General features: G+C 41.9%; 1 protein-coding gene across 1 annotated transcript in view; it reads right to left on the reverse strand.

Annotated features, from left to right (window-relative positions):
• Positions 1–654: 654 nt before the first annotated feature.
• grm6a (glutamate receptor, metabotropic 6a) overlaps positions 655–17,428 on the reverse strand; it is a 33,567-nt gene continuing 16,793 nt past the window's right edge. The window contains exons 3-12 of the mRNA XM_012826081.2: positions 15,890–16,106; positions 15,388–15,523; positions 13,295–13,449; positions 12,809–12,949; positions 12,384–12,584; positions 10,354–10,493; positions 9,516–10,139; positions 7,420–7,731; positions 4,817–5,055; positions 655–2,670 (exon numbers count right to left, since the gene is read on the reverse strand). Of these exons, the coding sequence (XP_012681535.2) occupies positions 2,667–2,670; positions 4,817–5,055; positions 7,420–7,731; positions 9,516–10,139; positions 10,354–10,493; positions 12,384–12,584; positions 12,809–12,949; positions 13,295–13,449; positions 15,388–15,523; positions 15,890–16,106 (2,169 nt within the window). The 3' untranslated portion in view covers positions 655–2,666. The remainder of the gene's footprint in view (positions 2,671–4,816; positions 5,056–7,419; positions 7,732–9,515; positions 10,140–10,353; positions 10,494–12,383; positions 12,585–12,808; positions 12,950–13,294; positions 13,450–15,387; positions 15,524–15,889; positions 16,107–17,428) is intronic.

The raw sequence follows: 17,428 nt of genomic DNA on the forward strand, positions 1-17,428 counted from the left end.
AGGTGTCATCATATCATCATTGAATAGAGTTCATAATACACTGCAGGGACAGATTCAATTCAATTCAATCATATACATTCATACATTCAGCTGTATTATATTATCTTATTTGGTTTTGGGTCATTTTGTTTTTAGTCTGATATTATAAATGTCATATTGCTTTTTACCAGTGTATTTCAGTCCACTAATGAAGGCCGCCTTGATCAGTCATCGTGAACTTAAATGACAATATATATACAATATATTCTGAAGATGTGCACATTTTTCATACAATGTGAAGACATCTGGATAGATTCTACAGACATTTTATGACTGCCAGTGGCTGTGCTGAAATACATCATGTCAAGACTTACCTTGAACCACAAAGGTTCTGTACTCGCTTTCATCTTTCATCATACACCTTTAAATATTTTAAAGTTGGATGAAACAAACATAATACAACTTATCAATAATTTCACACAATTTCAATAAATATTCAACGTCGTGACAATCTAATGCCATGGTATGTTATGGTATGTGACTTCATGAAAAGTATATGAATCAGATTTTTCAAGTTTCTGGTTGAAATTAGAGATTTCTAACTAGCTCTTTTATTTGGATTGATCATTGGATTTATCTGATGCGTAGCAAAACAGACACAAGCACACACGAACATATTGGCCAATTATCTTTATAGAGACAAAAGACTATCTGTTTCATTAAAACATTTATTCTAACATGCAAAGTACCATTAGACATAACAATGCCATGCCCAAATCTTAGACTCATCCAAGAGAAGGGAGTTTAAAGTACAACAATCCTATGAATGTGAAAATTAAATTGGGAGATTGATCTCAGTTCACATTAAAACACCTGAGTTCCTTACAGTACAAAAAGGAAATAACAGTTACCTCTCCAACCTTAATTGAATAATCTAAAGGTATATACAAATAGTTCAAGTAATAAATAATGAAATTCCTCTGTTTTTTTGTATGATCATATTGAGTAAAAAACATGTAATGATGGCACAACTCTTCTGAAACTTAGCATGATACGTGTGATTTGCACACTGCACTGAAAATCTAGCTAAATTTGATGGCATATGATCCACATGAGAAAATACTCCAGTCACAGGACTTGATCTGTTAAGGTTGACCCAAAAGTTACTGTATTAAAGTAATTATATGTTTAACGAAATGTATTCCAGTATATCTATGTATACTTAGCAATATGAGATCTTTATATTCATGCCATATCAGCCATCAACACTATTCTGACACTCAGACTTTGGTACTCAAACACATCTTTGTCCACATATCTGTGAATGGGCACATCATAAGAGAAATCACCAGGGTGACGAAATGCTATTCCCTTGGCTCCACAACACCCAATCATTGTGCAGCATAGTACCCATAATTATGATCCATGTTCCAAGTGTTAAATTGAGAGCTAATTATAGGAATCTTGAATTTCACAAGGACACAGTCAAGCCATGGACCAAGGCTTCAAAGAGTGTTGGTGAAATTACGGTAAGAAAAAAAAAACATTACACAGATGGCTGAGAAATGAGGAACCAAAAATGTAAATCATTCTTGGTTGACCATTCCAACATCCCCCATAGACGAATTAAACGTTTGCATGCATCCATTTTCTTTCATCCTTGCTAGAAATGTACCCATAAGTGCATTTTTTTTATTTCACCAAACTATACTCTATATTTACAACCTTGAAATCTGAAATGTATGTTTTTGTTTATCATTACCAGTGGGTTAAGGACTTAATTACGTTGTGCACATGCTAGATGATTTTTTTTTTATTGGTGAGGTTATGGAAATACAAACATATGTCTTGTGCTTATGAATTCAAGGAAAAAGCACTGTAATTATTGATAACCTTATGCAATTCAGAAAACATAATCAATGTGCTGTCTTGTGTAATGCTTCAATGACGGAATTATCAACTGTGAATGTATACTGAATATACAATGATATGTCAGAAAAAAACTGTATTGCAGGGAAATGGCTCGCTCATGACAAACATCTCAGGATCATTTGAAAATTATATAATGGATTTCACAAAAATAAAAATCCATGCATTGCTTTTCTTCTCATGTTATTCATATAACCTAACTGTGCTTTTCATTTAAACATGGGATCTCGATTTAGTGACAGTCGCCGCTGCTTCAGAGAAAATGGCTGAAGTCACACACACACATACAAAACAAACAAACGATCACAAAACCCATGCTGCTACTTCAGTGGACAGGAGAGACATATACTCATAGACAGCTGCTGCTGTGTCCAGTCTCCAGTGCAAAACAATCCCTCCGTCTAAGATGGGGTTTCCTCTGCACTCTGGCTTCCCAACATCCACATTGACACAGTAGTGTAATGAGGCTTGAGTTCTTTGATGGTGTTTTTACAAACATGAGCTCTGAAGCATTTCAAGTTTCTCCTAGAACTGGTTTTGTGTTGCTCCGTCTCTCTTCTCAGCATCTTGCTGACAACAGTTATTTTTATTGAGCCACACTTCAGGCGATACTGACACCGGAAGATCTGGGTGTTTTATCTAAGCTATTAATACTGTATACAGGAGCAGTCTCCTCTTTCTCAAATGTATACAGCAACAGTCTCTTGCTCAAAGTCCATTTGTTGTCAGGCCTCCAATAGTAAATAATCCATCTTGGGCTACCTGTCATAACAAAATAGAAGATATGTACAGAATCAATGTGCAGTTCAATTCACTCATTTATATTTCATTGGATAGTATAGCCTCTTTCAAAAGAGGTGCCAACAGAGGATCTATTTTAATAAAGTTACACATAGAACACATAGCATAGTGTGAAAATATGTATTGGTTCAAACAGTGGCACAAATAATAGCTTCACATATAGAATATGTCAAAAAACATGACAAGTGAGAATTGCCTTCACAAGAAAGATGAAGTAACTAAGTAATTTACAATGGCCATGCAATGCCTCAGAAAATGAGAACATAATGGCTTTTTGTGCTCCATTTTTTTTCACCAGACTTAAGATAAACCCAAGCATATGTACAACCATTCTTGGCCAATGAACCATGCAGGCATTGCTATACATTAGGGATTGGTACGCATTTACTCATATTTCCTGTCAAGATGCAAATATTGGCTCATAAGGAATATGGCTTGGTTGAGGGATTTCCTGTTTGGAGGGCTCCATAACCTAAAGCACCAACTGAAAAACTGAGATAGAAGCCATTGTCCTTGTTCCATGTAAGGAAGAGTAAATGCACAGTCGCATCATGATTTCCTCAAAGGCAAAACAATGGGCTATTTTATTTCAATGTCACTAAAACTGTTGTTTACACCAGACAGACAAACTTCTGATCTTTCCTTGAAAATAGACTTCATACACCTTTTCACTTTTTCAATATCCTATCCTAAAATATGATAAGATCCACAATCTCAATAATAGCTTTGTTCCAAAGGTACTGGAAGGGAGACCATCAGACAGTAGCAGGATATTTAATATCATTTTTAATAAACTGCTGCATATATGAGCAGTGGCATATCCTGATTAATAGCTAGGATAGCCACCATTTTATTTTGCAGGGAATGTGAACAGTGAAACGTTTAAGGCGTAAACATATGAGAGAATGACAAAAAGGGAACGACGAATGAGTAAAATGCAGGCCACATGAAGCTGCCGGAGTTCATGCAAAGTACAAACGACAAGCCAGTGAGCGAGGGAGGAACAGAGGACCAGTGCTGTTTCAGGTAGTCTGAAGCCTCATTTGGAGATGTCTGCTTGCATACACTGAATGACTGTTGACAAAATAATTATTTGGCAGGGAAACAAAAATAACCATGCCATGTTAATCTTTAAACAAAACCATTCTTTGAGAAATGTCATACAGCTGTTTTAAGGGATTAGGTCATTTCAAATTACGTTTAAATTGAAGAGGAATATCATTTTTTATTAACATAGTAATTCAAATCTAAAGAGTGGGCTAAATTAATTGCTGAATCAGTTCCTCTCAATGTTACCCTCAGGTATAACACTTTGCCTTTTAAAATTCCACTTTAATGATAACAAAGCTTGTACTTCTGATAGTCCAAAATTCACACCAACAATTATCTTTTTTGGGAAATTTCATGCAAGCTTAGCAATATTTTTGCTACAAGGGACTCAATAATAATGTAGTAATGAGATGAGCTGCCTGGAATTTCCTTCGTTAAGGAGAGTGAGAGTGTGCTATAGAGATAGGAGGAGAGTGGAAAATAAACCCAAAAGGGCTTTGCAGAGATTTAGAGGGAGAGAAGAAAGAGGACAGAGAGCAGGAAAGAGAGGGAGAGAGAGGGGGAGATAAACATAGAGGCTTAGAGAAAAAGTGACGTGTGTGAGAGAGAGAGAGAGAGAGAGAGAGAGAGAGAGAGAAACGTGAACAACAGAAGGACAGGATTTGAAGGATACATATTTTGTATTTAATAGAGACAGCTTTTATTGACAGATTTATTCCACTGTCATTTTAAATCCAGTTTTGACCAGTGTTTTGTTCAATAGTAGTCACATTTCTGTACTGAAACACCAAATCTTTTGAAGTCAAATAGATATGTATAATTGGCTTTTTTGTCAGCTTGTAGATGTCATCTACATACAACATTACATGCAAAATCATAAGCAAGCCCACAAGAAGATTGAACTCAGATATGATAGATGTGATGCGCACAATGTTAGAAGTGAGATTCATGCCGTTTGATATTAATATCATATTGGTGGTGGTGGAGTTCCTTGAGGGACAGAAAACTTTTTTACTGAGAAAATAGGATAAAGACAGAATCCCAAAAAGTAACCTACTGTGTCCTGTCAGGCTCAATTTTAGTCTCTCCGTTCTGCTTCTCGTTTATGGACTTCTGGGAGAGTCGGGTGGACATGGTGGCCGCCTGCACCACGGATTTGAAGCTACGCTTGCGCTTCTGGACATTCTGCTCCGGGTGGAAGATGATGACGTACACCTTGGGCATGTAGAGCATCCCCAGCGACACCGAGGCACTCAGGCTCATTGACACAGTCAGGGTGGTCGTCTGGATGTACATCTGGGAGAGGGGAAAGGAAGAGAGGAGTTTACATGTATTAGTTCTGCATGTGCTTATTATCCAAAGTGTCTTACAGCATAACGCAGATCTGCATTCTCATCCCTGGGTATCCAATCCTTGATCTTGGAACTACAGAGGAGTTCAGAAGGGTTTAATCACATGCTAAGCCCATGGAGAGCTGTGTGCATGTGGGAAGTGAAAAAGGAGATTACAGTACAGTTTTGCACTACTGATACAGTTTTTAAATGTTGTTTTTTTATTTTTGAATAGGACAAATTATCTGGTTTTGCACTGTCTTGGTCCTGATTTTGAATTGACTCTTCTCTGGCCTCATGTTTTGAATCAGATTTACCTTGCTTGCTTGCGGTATTAACCCCAGGTGGGGGAGCCATTGGGTTCTTCAAGAGAGCACAAGCACTGAGGTTCAGCAAATCCATACACCCACACACGCCCACCAAAGCTAAAGAGCCAGGGTTGGATGCTGGAAATCCTCACACAATGCAACAGTGTTGGGGCTTTGAGAAAGGAATGAGGGGTGATCTAAAACACATTTTCACAAATACATGCCAAGGGTTGCGTCATTGCCGCAGCTCACCAAATATATATATAATATTCCCCTGACTTGCCAATAGATATTTGTGGACGGTTAGCAGAGAGTAAATACATCTGGATGTGCCTGTGGCACCTGGACAGTGAATGCCGCGGCAGAGCAGTTACTAATGCCCTAATTCCTAATTCCTCACGGCGGGAAGCACTCAGGTTTATTAAGATGGCTAAAGACATTGTTTCCAGTCTCCCACACAGTCCCCCCACCCATCAACCTGCTCCCACAATTAAGCTCCCAGAACAGTGCTGTTGGGTTGAACAGCTTTTGTCTCCATGTCATGGTGTGTGTTGTCGAGATAAAGGGAAAAATGAAACGTTCTTTTTTCCTGTTCTCTCTCTGTGTGTGGTTGTGTCTCTCTCTCTATTTCTCTCTCTCTCTTTCTTTCTTTCTTTCCTTTTCGTGTGCCTCATCCACCCTTTCACGTCATCTCATTGCCATATCAAAGGATGCTTCAATAGGAGAAAAAAATAATGTTTCGCAATGCAACTTCAACTTGTTATCTGGAGCTTGGCAGGTTGTTCCCTACTTCAATGCCTGCATTTACAATGGAGTGCATTTTACATAAATTTCTACTTACGCGCTTAACTATTTATGAAAACACAGCCATTTTCTGAAATGTGAATTTCTGCACTGCTGTGAATAGAGGTTGACTCACTGGTAAATCTTTAGAAGGGAGTGTGGAACAACATTTTATGCTATAAAAATGTACATTCGTATAGCCCCATTTAACCCATCTTATCATAAAAGGCAACCATTATTCTCTGACAGTACGACAGTACAGTAGTGTAGTGCAGACGGTAGGTTTTTTTTCCTTCGTGGTCAGATGCTTCACTAAATTACCGCTATTCCAATCACCAGGACGCAAAACATGAAATTTCTTACATAATTCATCGAGTTGTGTGGGTATGCTAGTGGTTAGCTCATCTTTCAAGACATGCAACACTCATATATGCACGTCTTGGTAAGAGGCTTGGCCATCCACTTGAGGAGGGGGGTGCCCCGGAGGAAGAGCCCCAGGGAATCCTCTTATGGGGGGAAGGTACCGCTCAGTATATGAAACACAAGGAGCAGCAGGAAGAATTTGATGGAGGTGAGAGAGCAAGAGCAAGATTCTTGGCTATGGTCGGTGCGCTGGTGGACTTTCTACTGCACTGCTTGGATTAGTAACTGCAGCACATTTCGATTGGGTCAGGGCCCCTGGCTAACTAGCCATGTAATCCCTCCTAGATGTAGCTGGTCTGTGGATAGTTGGAGTCTGTTCACACATGCAGCATGTTCTCTGTGGATTCTAGTCCCATTTCTCAACACTTACTCTGGGGATTACTCATGGGGTGTATGGCCTGTGGGGAGATGTATGAGAGTAATAAGGGCAGAGATGGCGGTTCTAAGCTTGGCATCTTAAATGTATTAAACAAGAAATAAGGTGCACTGGCCACACATAAAAAATGGCGGAAAGCTCCAGCACTGTTTCTAGTGACGTTTTTGGGGGGTTGTGGAGTGAAGGTTACTTCTACAGAGTAGCGTGCTCAGTTCGCATCTATAATCCAAAATGTACATGATACAAGGCCCACAAGGTGGCATGCAATGTTCTGACGAGAGCTAAGTTAGCTTTTCCGTGGTGTAATCGAATAAGCCCCTTTGAGATGGCAGTGGTATGGATACACGTATCTGATGATTCAATTTGTTAGGCACTAAAATTAAAGGGGCGACCTTCTCATCCAACCCCTCCAATACCATGTGGTGTGCTTTATAGATACCTTCTCAGTGGATTGTGCTGTGCCAAAGAAGATGGGTACAAACGCCAGCCAGACTATGCAGGTGGTATACATGGTGAAGCCGATGGGCTTGGCCTCGTTGAAGGTCTCGGGCACACCACGGCTCTTGACGGCGTAGATGGTGCAGGTCACCATGAGGATGATGCTGTAGCTCAGGCAACAGATGAGTGACAGGTCGGACATGTCACACTTGAGGATTCCACGCGCCAGCTCTGGATTCACAGGTCGCAGCTCTTCGTAGTCCACAATGGTGTGCGGGGGCACTACGCCAAACCACGCAAACACACCCACCACCTGTGAACATGGTGTTCCAGGTCAAAGTCGGTCCATGTATATTGCATTATACAGCATGGAGTGCACTGAAAGTTCTACTTGCAAGGCTGTAATAAATACAAATATAAAATAGCAAGAAACAAACTTACAAACTATACCAAGAGTCAAAAACTTTCCAAAAGTACGTGGTTGGGACTGTATGATAGTTAAGAATATGGTATATAATTTAGATGAATTGCAAAAGTGAGCATGTGTTAGCATATTTTTCAGCTCTGTGTAATCCTGTATTATAGATCACTAACCATCAAACCGACAATAGATATCCAAACCAGTCAAACGTCCATAAAGAAGACCACACCACCAGTCTACCAACTCCCAGTCAAAACACAAAAGGAAGGAGACAAAAACCAGACAGAGGTAGAATACAAAACGTCTGTGATGGCAAAAAAGCTGAAATCCATGCGGACAAGTAAACTCAACTTCTTTGTGGAAGAACATTCAACACCTAAAATGAACACTCCCCCACCAGAAAGAGTCGAGAGTACTTGTTAACTGATGGCAACAAAAAAAAGAAAAGAGAAGTAACTTAGTGGAAAGTTTTTTCAGCTTAGGGGGGTGTAGGAAGGTAAAAGGCAAAGCAGACGCAAGCTTCGGAGGAGACAGATGTTCCTGTCACCAAACTCGGCAGAGTCGAGCTCGCTCACCGAGGGTCTCTATGACACATCTGTGATCATGTGCTGGAGGAGGGGTGTGAAGCACTGCTCCGCTGTCAGTCACGGCCCTGCTAATCTCCTCTCAGCTCGCAGGCTGCTCTCCCCACTTTCACTGGCTCATCGGCATTATTCTCCAGCTAAGATCAAACTACAAAAAGGGTCTTTATCAATCATATTTTTCCATGGAGCGCAGTGGGGCATGTGATCAGTGGGGAGTCTCATATGCCAAGTGAAGTCTCCTACTTGTAGAGCCAGTGGTTTTTGGGGGGAGGGGTGCGAGGTTTTTTGCAATCAGACACAATGAGCTTACCTGATCTGACACACAACCTGTCCTTGTGTGAAATATTGCATGAGGACTGAACCATCTAATACACCGACGCAGCAGATTCTGTATGAGTGCTTATCTTGACACAGATGTCCACAGTCTTAATGAACATATGCTACACATGTTTATGCATGATGTATCTCATATTGGGAGGTGGTACACATTCAAATAGTCTCATATACCGCAGTTAGAATTTCATATTTGGGAAAAACTATAATAACTAACCGGTAGGCTTGTATACAAAAAAAGGTCCGGCGTGCAATACATGTCACGCTCAAATAGATGTGTGATCCAAATCCCTCTAATATTCAAAGTAGGACATAACCCACAAACGAGGACAATTTTTCTGTGGCATAATTTCAAAGAGATCAATCAGAGCTGCTGCAAGCACTTCTGTGTGTGAGTGTGTACACCCAAGTGTGTTTGTGTGAGTGTGTGTGTGTGTGTATGAGTGCGTGTGTTTCTATGTATGCGTGACAGCGAGTTGTGGTTGCATAACGTCCTTTGACAATATTTGCTCGTGTCTCTTAATGTTGTTTGGTTCTGAATTCCAAAAAGTTCTTAAAATATGTGCTGTTGTGAAAATCTGTGCTGTATCCCCTATATGTATGTCTGGGTTTCAGTATGAGCACTTCATATAGGCGTTGGACATAAATATAATTGTGTGTTTGTGTGTCCTATATGTCAGTGCATGACAGTGTTAACTGTGTGTGTCACTGTATATTTTGTATATGTTGTATATTTTGGGCCTGTGTGTTACCCCGTACCTGCACAGAGATGAGTATGAAGGTGATGACCAGCTGTGAGGTGGGGCTGATGAACTTGGGCGGCGAGACGGACTTCTTGCCCTGCTCGAAGATGCGGTAGATGCGGTTGGTCTTGGTCAGCGTGGCCGAGTAGGTGATGCACATCCCCAGGCCCAGCAGGAGGCGGCGGAGAGCACACACCACCACGCCCGGCTCGGCGATCATGAAGAAGGTGATGAGGTAGATGAGGAAGATCCCCGTCAGCAGCACGTAGCTGAGCTCGCGGCCTGCTGCCCGCACAATGGGAGTGTCGTTGAAGCGGATGAAGGTGATGACCACGGAAGAGGTGGCGATGATGCCCAGGATGGCTAAGAAGACTGGGATGATGGCCCAGGGCGAGTGCCACTCCAGTTTGATGATGGGCGTGGGCCGGCAACCTGTGCGGTTGAGCGTGGGCCGCATGTCGAAGGGGCACGACTCGCAGTTGAATTCATCCACCTGGTACAGGTAGCCGTCGCACAGCTCACAGTGCCAGCAGCAGGGTACACCCTTCACCATCTTCTTCCTCTCACCTGGGTTGCAGGGGAAACTGCACACCGAGTCGGGCACCAGCCGATTGCCCCCAGACCACTGCATGTCCTCCAGCTAACAAAGAGGGAGAGAGAGAGAGAGGGAGAGAGAGAGAGAGAGAGAGGGAGAGAGAGAGAGGTGGATAGGGAGCAATCAGGAGAGATGAAAGGAAAAAGATGAAGGTGAGAGCAACACACTAGCTTTTACTCATGCATCTATGACAAAAATGGCCAAAAACATTTTATGGGGACGAGACTTGAATGGGTAAACAGAAATGGCGCATATTTACATTGAGTCGCAGTTGATTGGTCCACTGGCCAATGGCTTTATACCCAGGACTGGAGATATTGCTCAGCTGGTACTGGAAGATGTCATAACGCCCTGGAGCATCTCCATTCTCATTGAACAGAACCCCAGTGCCCGCACTACCTGCACAAACACAAGACACCTCCAAATCACACACAAGCCAGAGTACCTGCAAGCACTCTACACATCACACCCACCAGAATACAGCAGGGATCCACACTGTTGAAACAAAACCCTCCAAAGGCTCAGAGTGATTGTATCATCCAGAACAAATGGCTGTGATATTGCCAGTTAAAGATGAGTACATATGAAGACTCTTGAGGGCTCCCATTGCACTTCCCCTCTCCAACTCCCCCCCTAACCCTCCCCTAACCCTATCCCAGCCCTCTGAGCTCTGCGTGCACATTAACCTCTCAGTACCACCAGCTGTTAGCGATGGATGCTCCAGCCATGCATACCCTAACGAGTTTAATATTATATACACTCCCGAACATCTATTTTTAAACTTTAATCAAGTCTTTCCCGAAAAAAAGAAGAACATATGTTGAATGGAAGCTTGAGCTGAAAGCCAGCGCCGGGAACATCAGCAGAATCCGGGCGCTGAATGGGGATGGCGCTGTGGAGATGTGGCGGTGAGCACAATGCTCTCGGTGGGGTTGCATTTTCTCAGAAGCGCCTCAGATTCTGTGCGGGCGTCATTGCAGCCCTGCCAGGAGATTGTCCTCTCTAATCACTGATAAGCAACCTCAGCATTCGTGCAGCGCCGAAAAAAAGGAGAGGTGTTCCCTCTCCAAAAGATGACGGCTGCCTCATCTGGCATGCCAGCATGAAAATGAGGTCTTAACTGTTTTTTTCCCTCTTCTCTGCCACCCCTACCCTCTCCTCCTCCATCTCTCTCTCTCTCTCTCTCTCTCTCTCTCTCTCTCTCTCTCTCTCTCTCTCTCTGTCTCTCCTGTAACGCACATTGCTTGTTCAATTGATCCCCCTAAGACATTCCCATCTGAGTGGGTTTTTTCCCCTCTCCTCCTATTATTTTGGAAAAGATGTACACGTGTGCACAAACACACACACACACACACACACACAACTAAGCTACACTACACTGGCGCAGAGGGGGAAGTCTTAATGTGAATTCATTTCATCGAAAGCCTCTTACCCGCCAAATGAGAAAGGGAAGATATATTATTTCTTAAATGAGCTTGGGGCGAAGGGTGGGTTCTTGTAGTTTGAGAGGAGAAAGCAAGAGGAGGGAGGAGACAAAGAAGGGAAAGGGAGAGAGAGCGGGAGAGAGAGAGATGGAAAGATAGATTTGGGGAGTAAGAGGGCACTACAGAGGTGTCCTCTCAGCATAGCTTCTATTCCTCAGTAAAGAGAGTTTTTTCCCCTCAAGTCAGAGCCACAGAGCTGTTGATGCAGAGGGAGCCAAGGCCATCAGAGAAGAAGAACTTCTAAAGCAAAACTTCTACAGACTGACTGCAAAAACATGTATCTCGCTAAAAAACAACCAGAACAGCATACCAAAGGGTGCCTTTTCACAAAAAGAAATACAAACAGCAGTAAAACTATTCACATTTTAAATCTTATATATGATCGTAGCTAAAGTACACATACGTATATTTAAAAGGACGTCATCCAGCTGTATCGCTTCTAAATTTTAAATAAATTATAATAATATTGTTGTTGTTGTTTACGGCTTCTGTATTTATGTTTTCATTTTAATATGCACTTCGAATTTCAAAGCATATATCTACAGATTCCTTGTGGCTTACTCACAACTTTAATCAAAAATAATTATCAAACCCTATACACCAAAAATGAAATCCTATAGCTATAACAGAAAGCATATAATCTCATTCTCACAAATCATACGACATGTGACAAGGACAAAAACAAACATTTGTTAATCTCAAAAGGATGTTAGCAATGCATTTTGTGCCAAGATTTGGGACTGATATGTGCAGGCTCTCTGAATGTGTTAGATAACACAGATTAGCTGCTATTTTGAGTTCTTACCATTGAAGCTCACCGAGCGTATGTATTTAAGCAACATGCGTCCCTCCACTGGGTCCATCTTGTCACAGACCCCTGTGGATCCGGGGCAGAGGTCCAGATGCATAGTGTGCAGAGCATGGGCCATGGCGTAGACAGCATCAATCACAAACTGCACTTTCCCTTCCTGTTCATAGGGAGAGTCACGGCCTATCCTCTCATTACCTACGATGGAGAGAAACAGAGAGAAATAGGGATGGAGAGGTGGAGAAACAGAAAGGCAAATGGATAAATGGAGTGACAGAGTAGTGTGAAGAGAAGGAGAGAGAGAGAGAGAGAGAGAGAGAGAGAGAGAGAGAGAGAGACATGGCATGGAATGACATCCACAAATAGGTTGATAAAGTGATCATCAAAATACTTAAATGCAAGTACATCCAATATATCCTTACCTGTGCATTTTTTCTTTTCACTGTCGATTTTGATACCTGGCCGTGTCAGTTTACATCTGAAATCATCTTCCCAGAACTCAGCAAACCAGATGTTCCTGCGGTTGTTTTCCAGAGATCTGGTGGTAAAGTACTGGTCAAATCCTGCAGCAGAGGGGAAAAAAGAGATCGATCTTGTAGAACTCTTGGGGCCCTAATTTTATTGATGGGCAATGTGGCTGGCAGCATGCAAAGTCCGCCACACAAAACCTAAAGCTAATGTAACAATTTGGCAAAATCATTTTGCAAATTTCATAACATGAGCAAGATTCTAAGCGAAAACTTGAGTCGGTCAACGTAATGCTGGGGTGTGTCCGTGCAGACGTGGGAGTTCCATGTATGAGTCCCTTCAAAGCAACACCTTTTTCTGTGAAACCTCATGATTTCAGCTGTAGTAACCCTGTACAAAGCATTTGAATAGGTAGCAGTTACACCTCTAAACCGCCTAACCTTCAATGGAGGCCCTTTTTGGGAGGATGGTGACAGCTCCCTCTGCCATGTCTTCCTGGTCCAGGATTGGTGAGCTCTTTGCTCCCCAGCTGTCTGAGCCCACAAATAGGAAGTGACCTGTGAGGTTTGCCCTCTTTGCTGCCTCCAGGACCCGTCTACATGAGAGAGGAACAGGAAGCAATTGGGTTATAGGGTGACCCCCATCTCTCAAACAACCGCATGACTCTGTAAACTGATGCTGTGAGCCTGATGTTTATGGCAGAGGACTTCCAGGTTTCATGGATGAACCTTGGGGTGGATCAACTCATTATGTCTCTATCATAGCTGTACAATGGGTAAATTAGTGTGGTGGGGGAAACCAATCGACAATCTGCAATATTTCACAACAATCCACATTACCACATTGAATTACATCTGCACCAACATGTACAACAAACAAATTTCATATATTTAATTTCAGAGAAGGAAATAAGTTTACGCTATTACCATCTAATATCCACACATGATAAAAGATTGATGTGCTATATGGATAACACATCATTGAGAAATGATGATAGCCAACAGCCATCTAATTAGGGCGAATCCTCATTCATCAGAGGCAATTAATACCAGTGTGGGATTGACCATTTATATTACACTATCCAGCAGCCCTTCATCCTGTTGAGCAACTGATGTGCTTTAATGAGGAAGAAAGCAGAGGCTGGACTGAGTGTGAACACATTAGAGAGAAGTGTCATTACTGTATTTCAGGGGTTTGAAGCTCTTGAAGTACAACATGGACACTGTGTGTAAAAAGTATTTTCCTAACCGACCGAATGATTAATAGATCGAATGATCAGTTGATCACATGGTCTTTGTATATGTTTTTCATTGCTTAATTCATCATCATATGAAAGGCTACACTGTGTGGACTTAATCTACAAGCTTCTCATAATCCCCCTGATCATACTTAGGAAACAGATTGCACTAATTACCAACATTTGGCTCTCTGGAAACGTTGACAGCTGAAAAAACACTGACACAAAAACAGCTTTTCTCTCCCTGCTGTTAAGACGCGGTAATCAGGCAGAAGAGGAAGACCAACACAGCGGTAAAAAGACTAGGTGATCAGCTACAGAGAACATTAGGTGACACGGCTGCCTCTCCCACAGAGACTGCTGGACAGCTGATGCCAGACTGGATGCCTTTGTGGTTTGTGTGCACATCTCAGGCTGGCCAGGGAGAGACACACACTGCTGATCTGATTTAGCTGCAGATAGGAGCAGCTGTGTGCTTCATTAGTAGTCTACTTTGGTCAACCTGGAAGGCAGATTTCCCCACGGTAATTCCCATGCTTATTGTGGATAGTTTTTTTTTTTGTCTGAAAAAGGTTAGCCAAATGTGAATTGACCAGCTCTGATAAATTGTTCAGAGAAAGATTAATTCACACTACTAAAGCCTAATGACACAATGACACTAAAGCCTAAAAATAAGCAATGGCAAATACATATACAAAACTGTTGACTCTTTTGCCGCCCAATTTCTATGGATTGTTGTGACTGATGAGATATCTGGGCATAGTCAACTTTAACATTACAGCTATTGCATTAATATTGCATTATAACTCAAATGATTGCAATTCTACATGCATTCAAGTCCAACCTTAGTTGTATACTGACACTTGGTCAGGTCACTTGTAATATTCCTTGCCTGGGTTCCTAAATGGACATGTATCCCTGTTTCCTTTCCCTAGAACATGTACAGCCAAGGGGTTATCTCAATAGATGAAGACTTACAACATAAGTCCCATGAGGCTCATGAAGCTGGCTTCAGTGCACAGTCCAAGTAGGAGAAAAAGGCCAGAGCTTTTTCCTCTGGCCATGAAGAGGGAAAACGCCCACACAAAAGACAGCTGCAGGGGACCACAGCTCCACTGCCAGGAGGTATACCAAGATCAACGGAGTGAGACACTGTGGGGCAATAGGGAGTCCTGCCCAGCAGGTGGAACGGCTACCTGAACATCTAACGAGCCTACATTCTGACTCCGAGGCAATTACACAACATTCAAGTCATTACCAGCTGCGCAAAATACCGCTGAGACTCTGATCACTTACTTGATGTCGTCCTCACTGGCAAATATAATGACTCCACGTGCATTCGAGGTCTCCATTAGCCTCATAATGGCCTTGTCAAACGTTCCCGGCTTTGGATCTCTTGGGATCTTCAGCGATTGGGCGATGCACAGACCTCCTTAAGGTGGAAAGTGAAATTGGATTCTGTGAAACTGAACCTCAGGGTTTTAGAGTAAATGCGAGAGGTCACATCATTGTTGCATTGCATCACACTGACACAGATATTCACAAATAATAGGTCGTGAAATCTAATCAAATTTGTTTATTTTATCTTCTTTATGAACTGTACACACGCACAGTAATTTCTTGAAATCATGTTCTCTCGATTATTTGCACAAAGGAAATATACTGTTTTAAGGCTAGTAACAATGAAATTCGATCTATTTGAGAAGTTGTGTTTGGGGAACAGTGGAAAATAGTATGTGTAGTCTTAATCTATAATTTTCATTTATGCATCGCCATTTGGGGATTGTGATGACTTTACCTGCCTCGCGAGATATCTGGATGAAGGCATCAACTCCGCTCTCCCCGTAGTTGCCCTCCGACGCCACCGTCGACACGTAATTCCACCCCATCGCCTTGACAATATCCACCATGGCCTGGGCTTGGTAGGAGTCCGGCGGCACCACACGGGAGAAGAAGTCGTAACGGTTGTGGTCACTAAGCTCCGGGGAGGTGGATGCATAGCTGATCTGAGGGATCTGGTAAATGTGTAAACATAAATATATTTCATTTAAGCACCATACACCTGATGAAATTGGAGCATATGACATATGAACGTTATTCATCACACCGCCGCTTGTCCTCTATACTTGGGCCTATCATATCATGCTGTTTAGCCTGCAGGCTATGCCAATGAGAACTGTATATTACCATATTGTGTTATTCATCTGTTGATGACATAGCCTACCAATGCTTGCAAATGCACACAACATATCCACCACTGCAGAACTATAATAATGTTGGTTGAGGTTGAGGATACATGGAGCTGAAACAATTATTTCATTTTCACTCTGTTCTTCCTCTCTTAAAAAAAGTCAATTTTCATAATTGCACGCTACTATCTCTTCCTCTGGTAGTATTTAATTTACAGTAACTGAATTGTGGCATGAGGTCTACATTCATATCTAGTCATTCACCCATCCACTTGATAGTTACTAATCTACTCTGCTTCAGCTGTGTATTCTGGGAAAATGAATTAGTCAGAGGCATGATATGATTGGCAACATGATGGTCTCAAATGAACTTTAAATTACCACATCTGCATTGTCAGGACATACATAATTCATCTGTGGTTCTTATGCCTTGTACAGGTGACTGTTGACAGGCCTTGGATCCTTGGCTTGCATGGCTTGCTAGTGCAGTGTAGGTATCTGCAGGGATAGGCAGTATTTCTGACAGGTGTATGTAAAATATGTATTTGAAATAAAAAGAATAGTATTTTGTAATTTGTATTTGTTTGGCCTCATAAAAAATGCTTGTAATTTGTATCCAAGTAGTATAGTGTTCAGTAAAACATAGAGAAAATATTTTTCCCAAAACTGTTACATACATCTGCACGCATCTTTGGGAAATAGAAAGGTGCGCTGAGCGCTTGGCCAATGCTTGTTTTTGACACATGGCCAGTAAAAGATTGACTTCATTTGTATTCTCTGATTCAGTGTAAAGGCCAATTCATCAGCTTACATAACTGATGTAAACAACGGACGTAACTGACGTAAAAGTGATAGCATTTGTGTCTGCTAGGGCGGCATAGACCATGTCACCTGCATGTAAAATTTTGAAAGGGTGCAGGCATGTTTTTGTAGCTCTCTGATTGGTTAACAAGAAATCTGATGTATGACCTTTGCCTTCCTGACATGGCTATGGTCATCTAGCTGGCTTGAATACTCCCCATCATGATACAGTCCAGTTCATGCCTTGTCAAATATGTCAAAGATTATCAAATGCTCAAATATGCCTATGTCGAGTGGAAGTTTGTGATACGATGCTATGTACCCTTGGAAATATATGTTTGTATTCT

Source organism: Clupea harengus, chromosome 4, assembly GCF_900700415.2.
Source record: "Clupea harengus chromosome 4, Ch_v2.0.2, whole genome shotgun sequence".
Lineage (NCBI taxonomy): Eukaryota > Metazoa > Chordata > Actinopteri > Clupeiformes > Clupeidae > Clupea > Clupea harengus.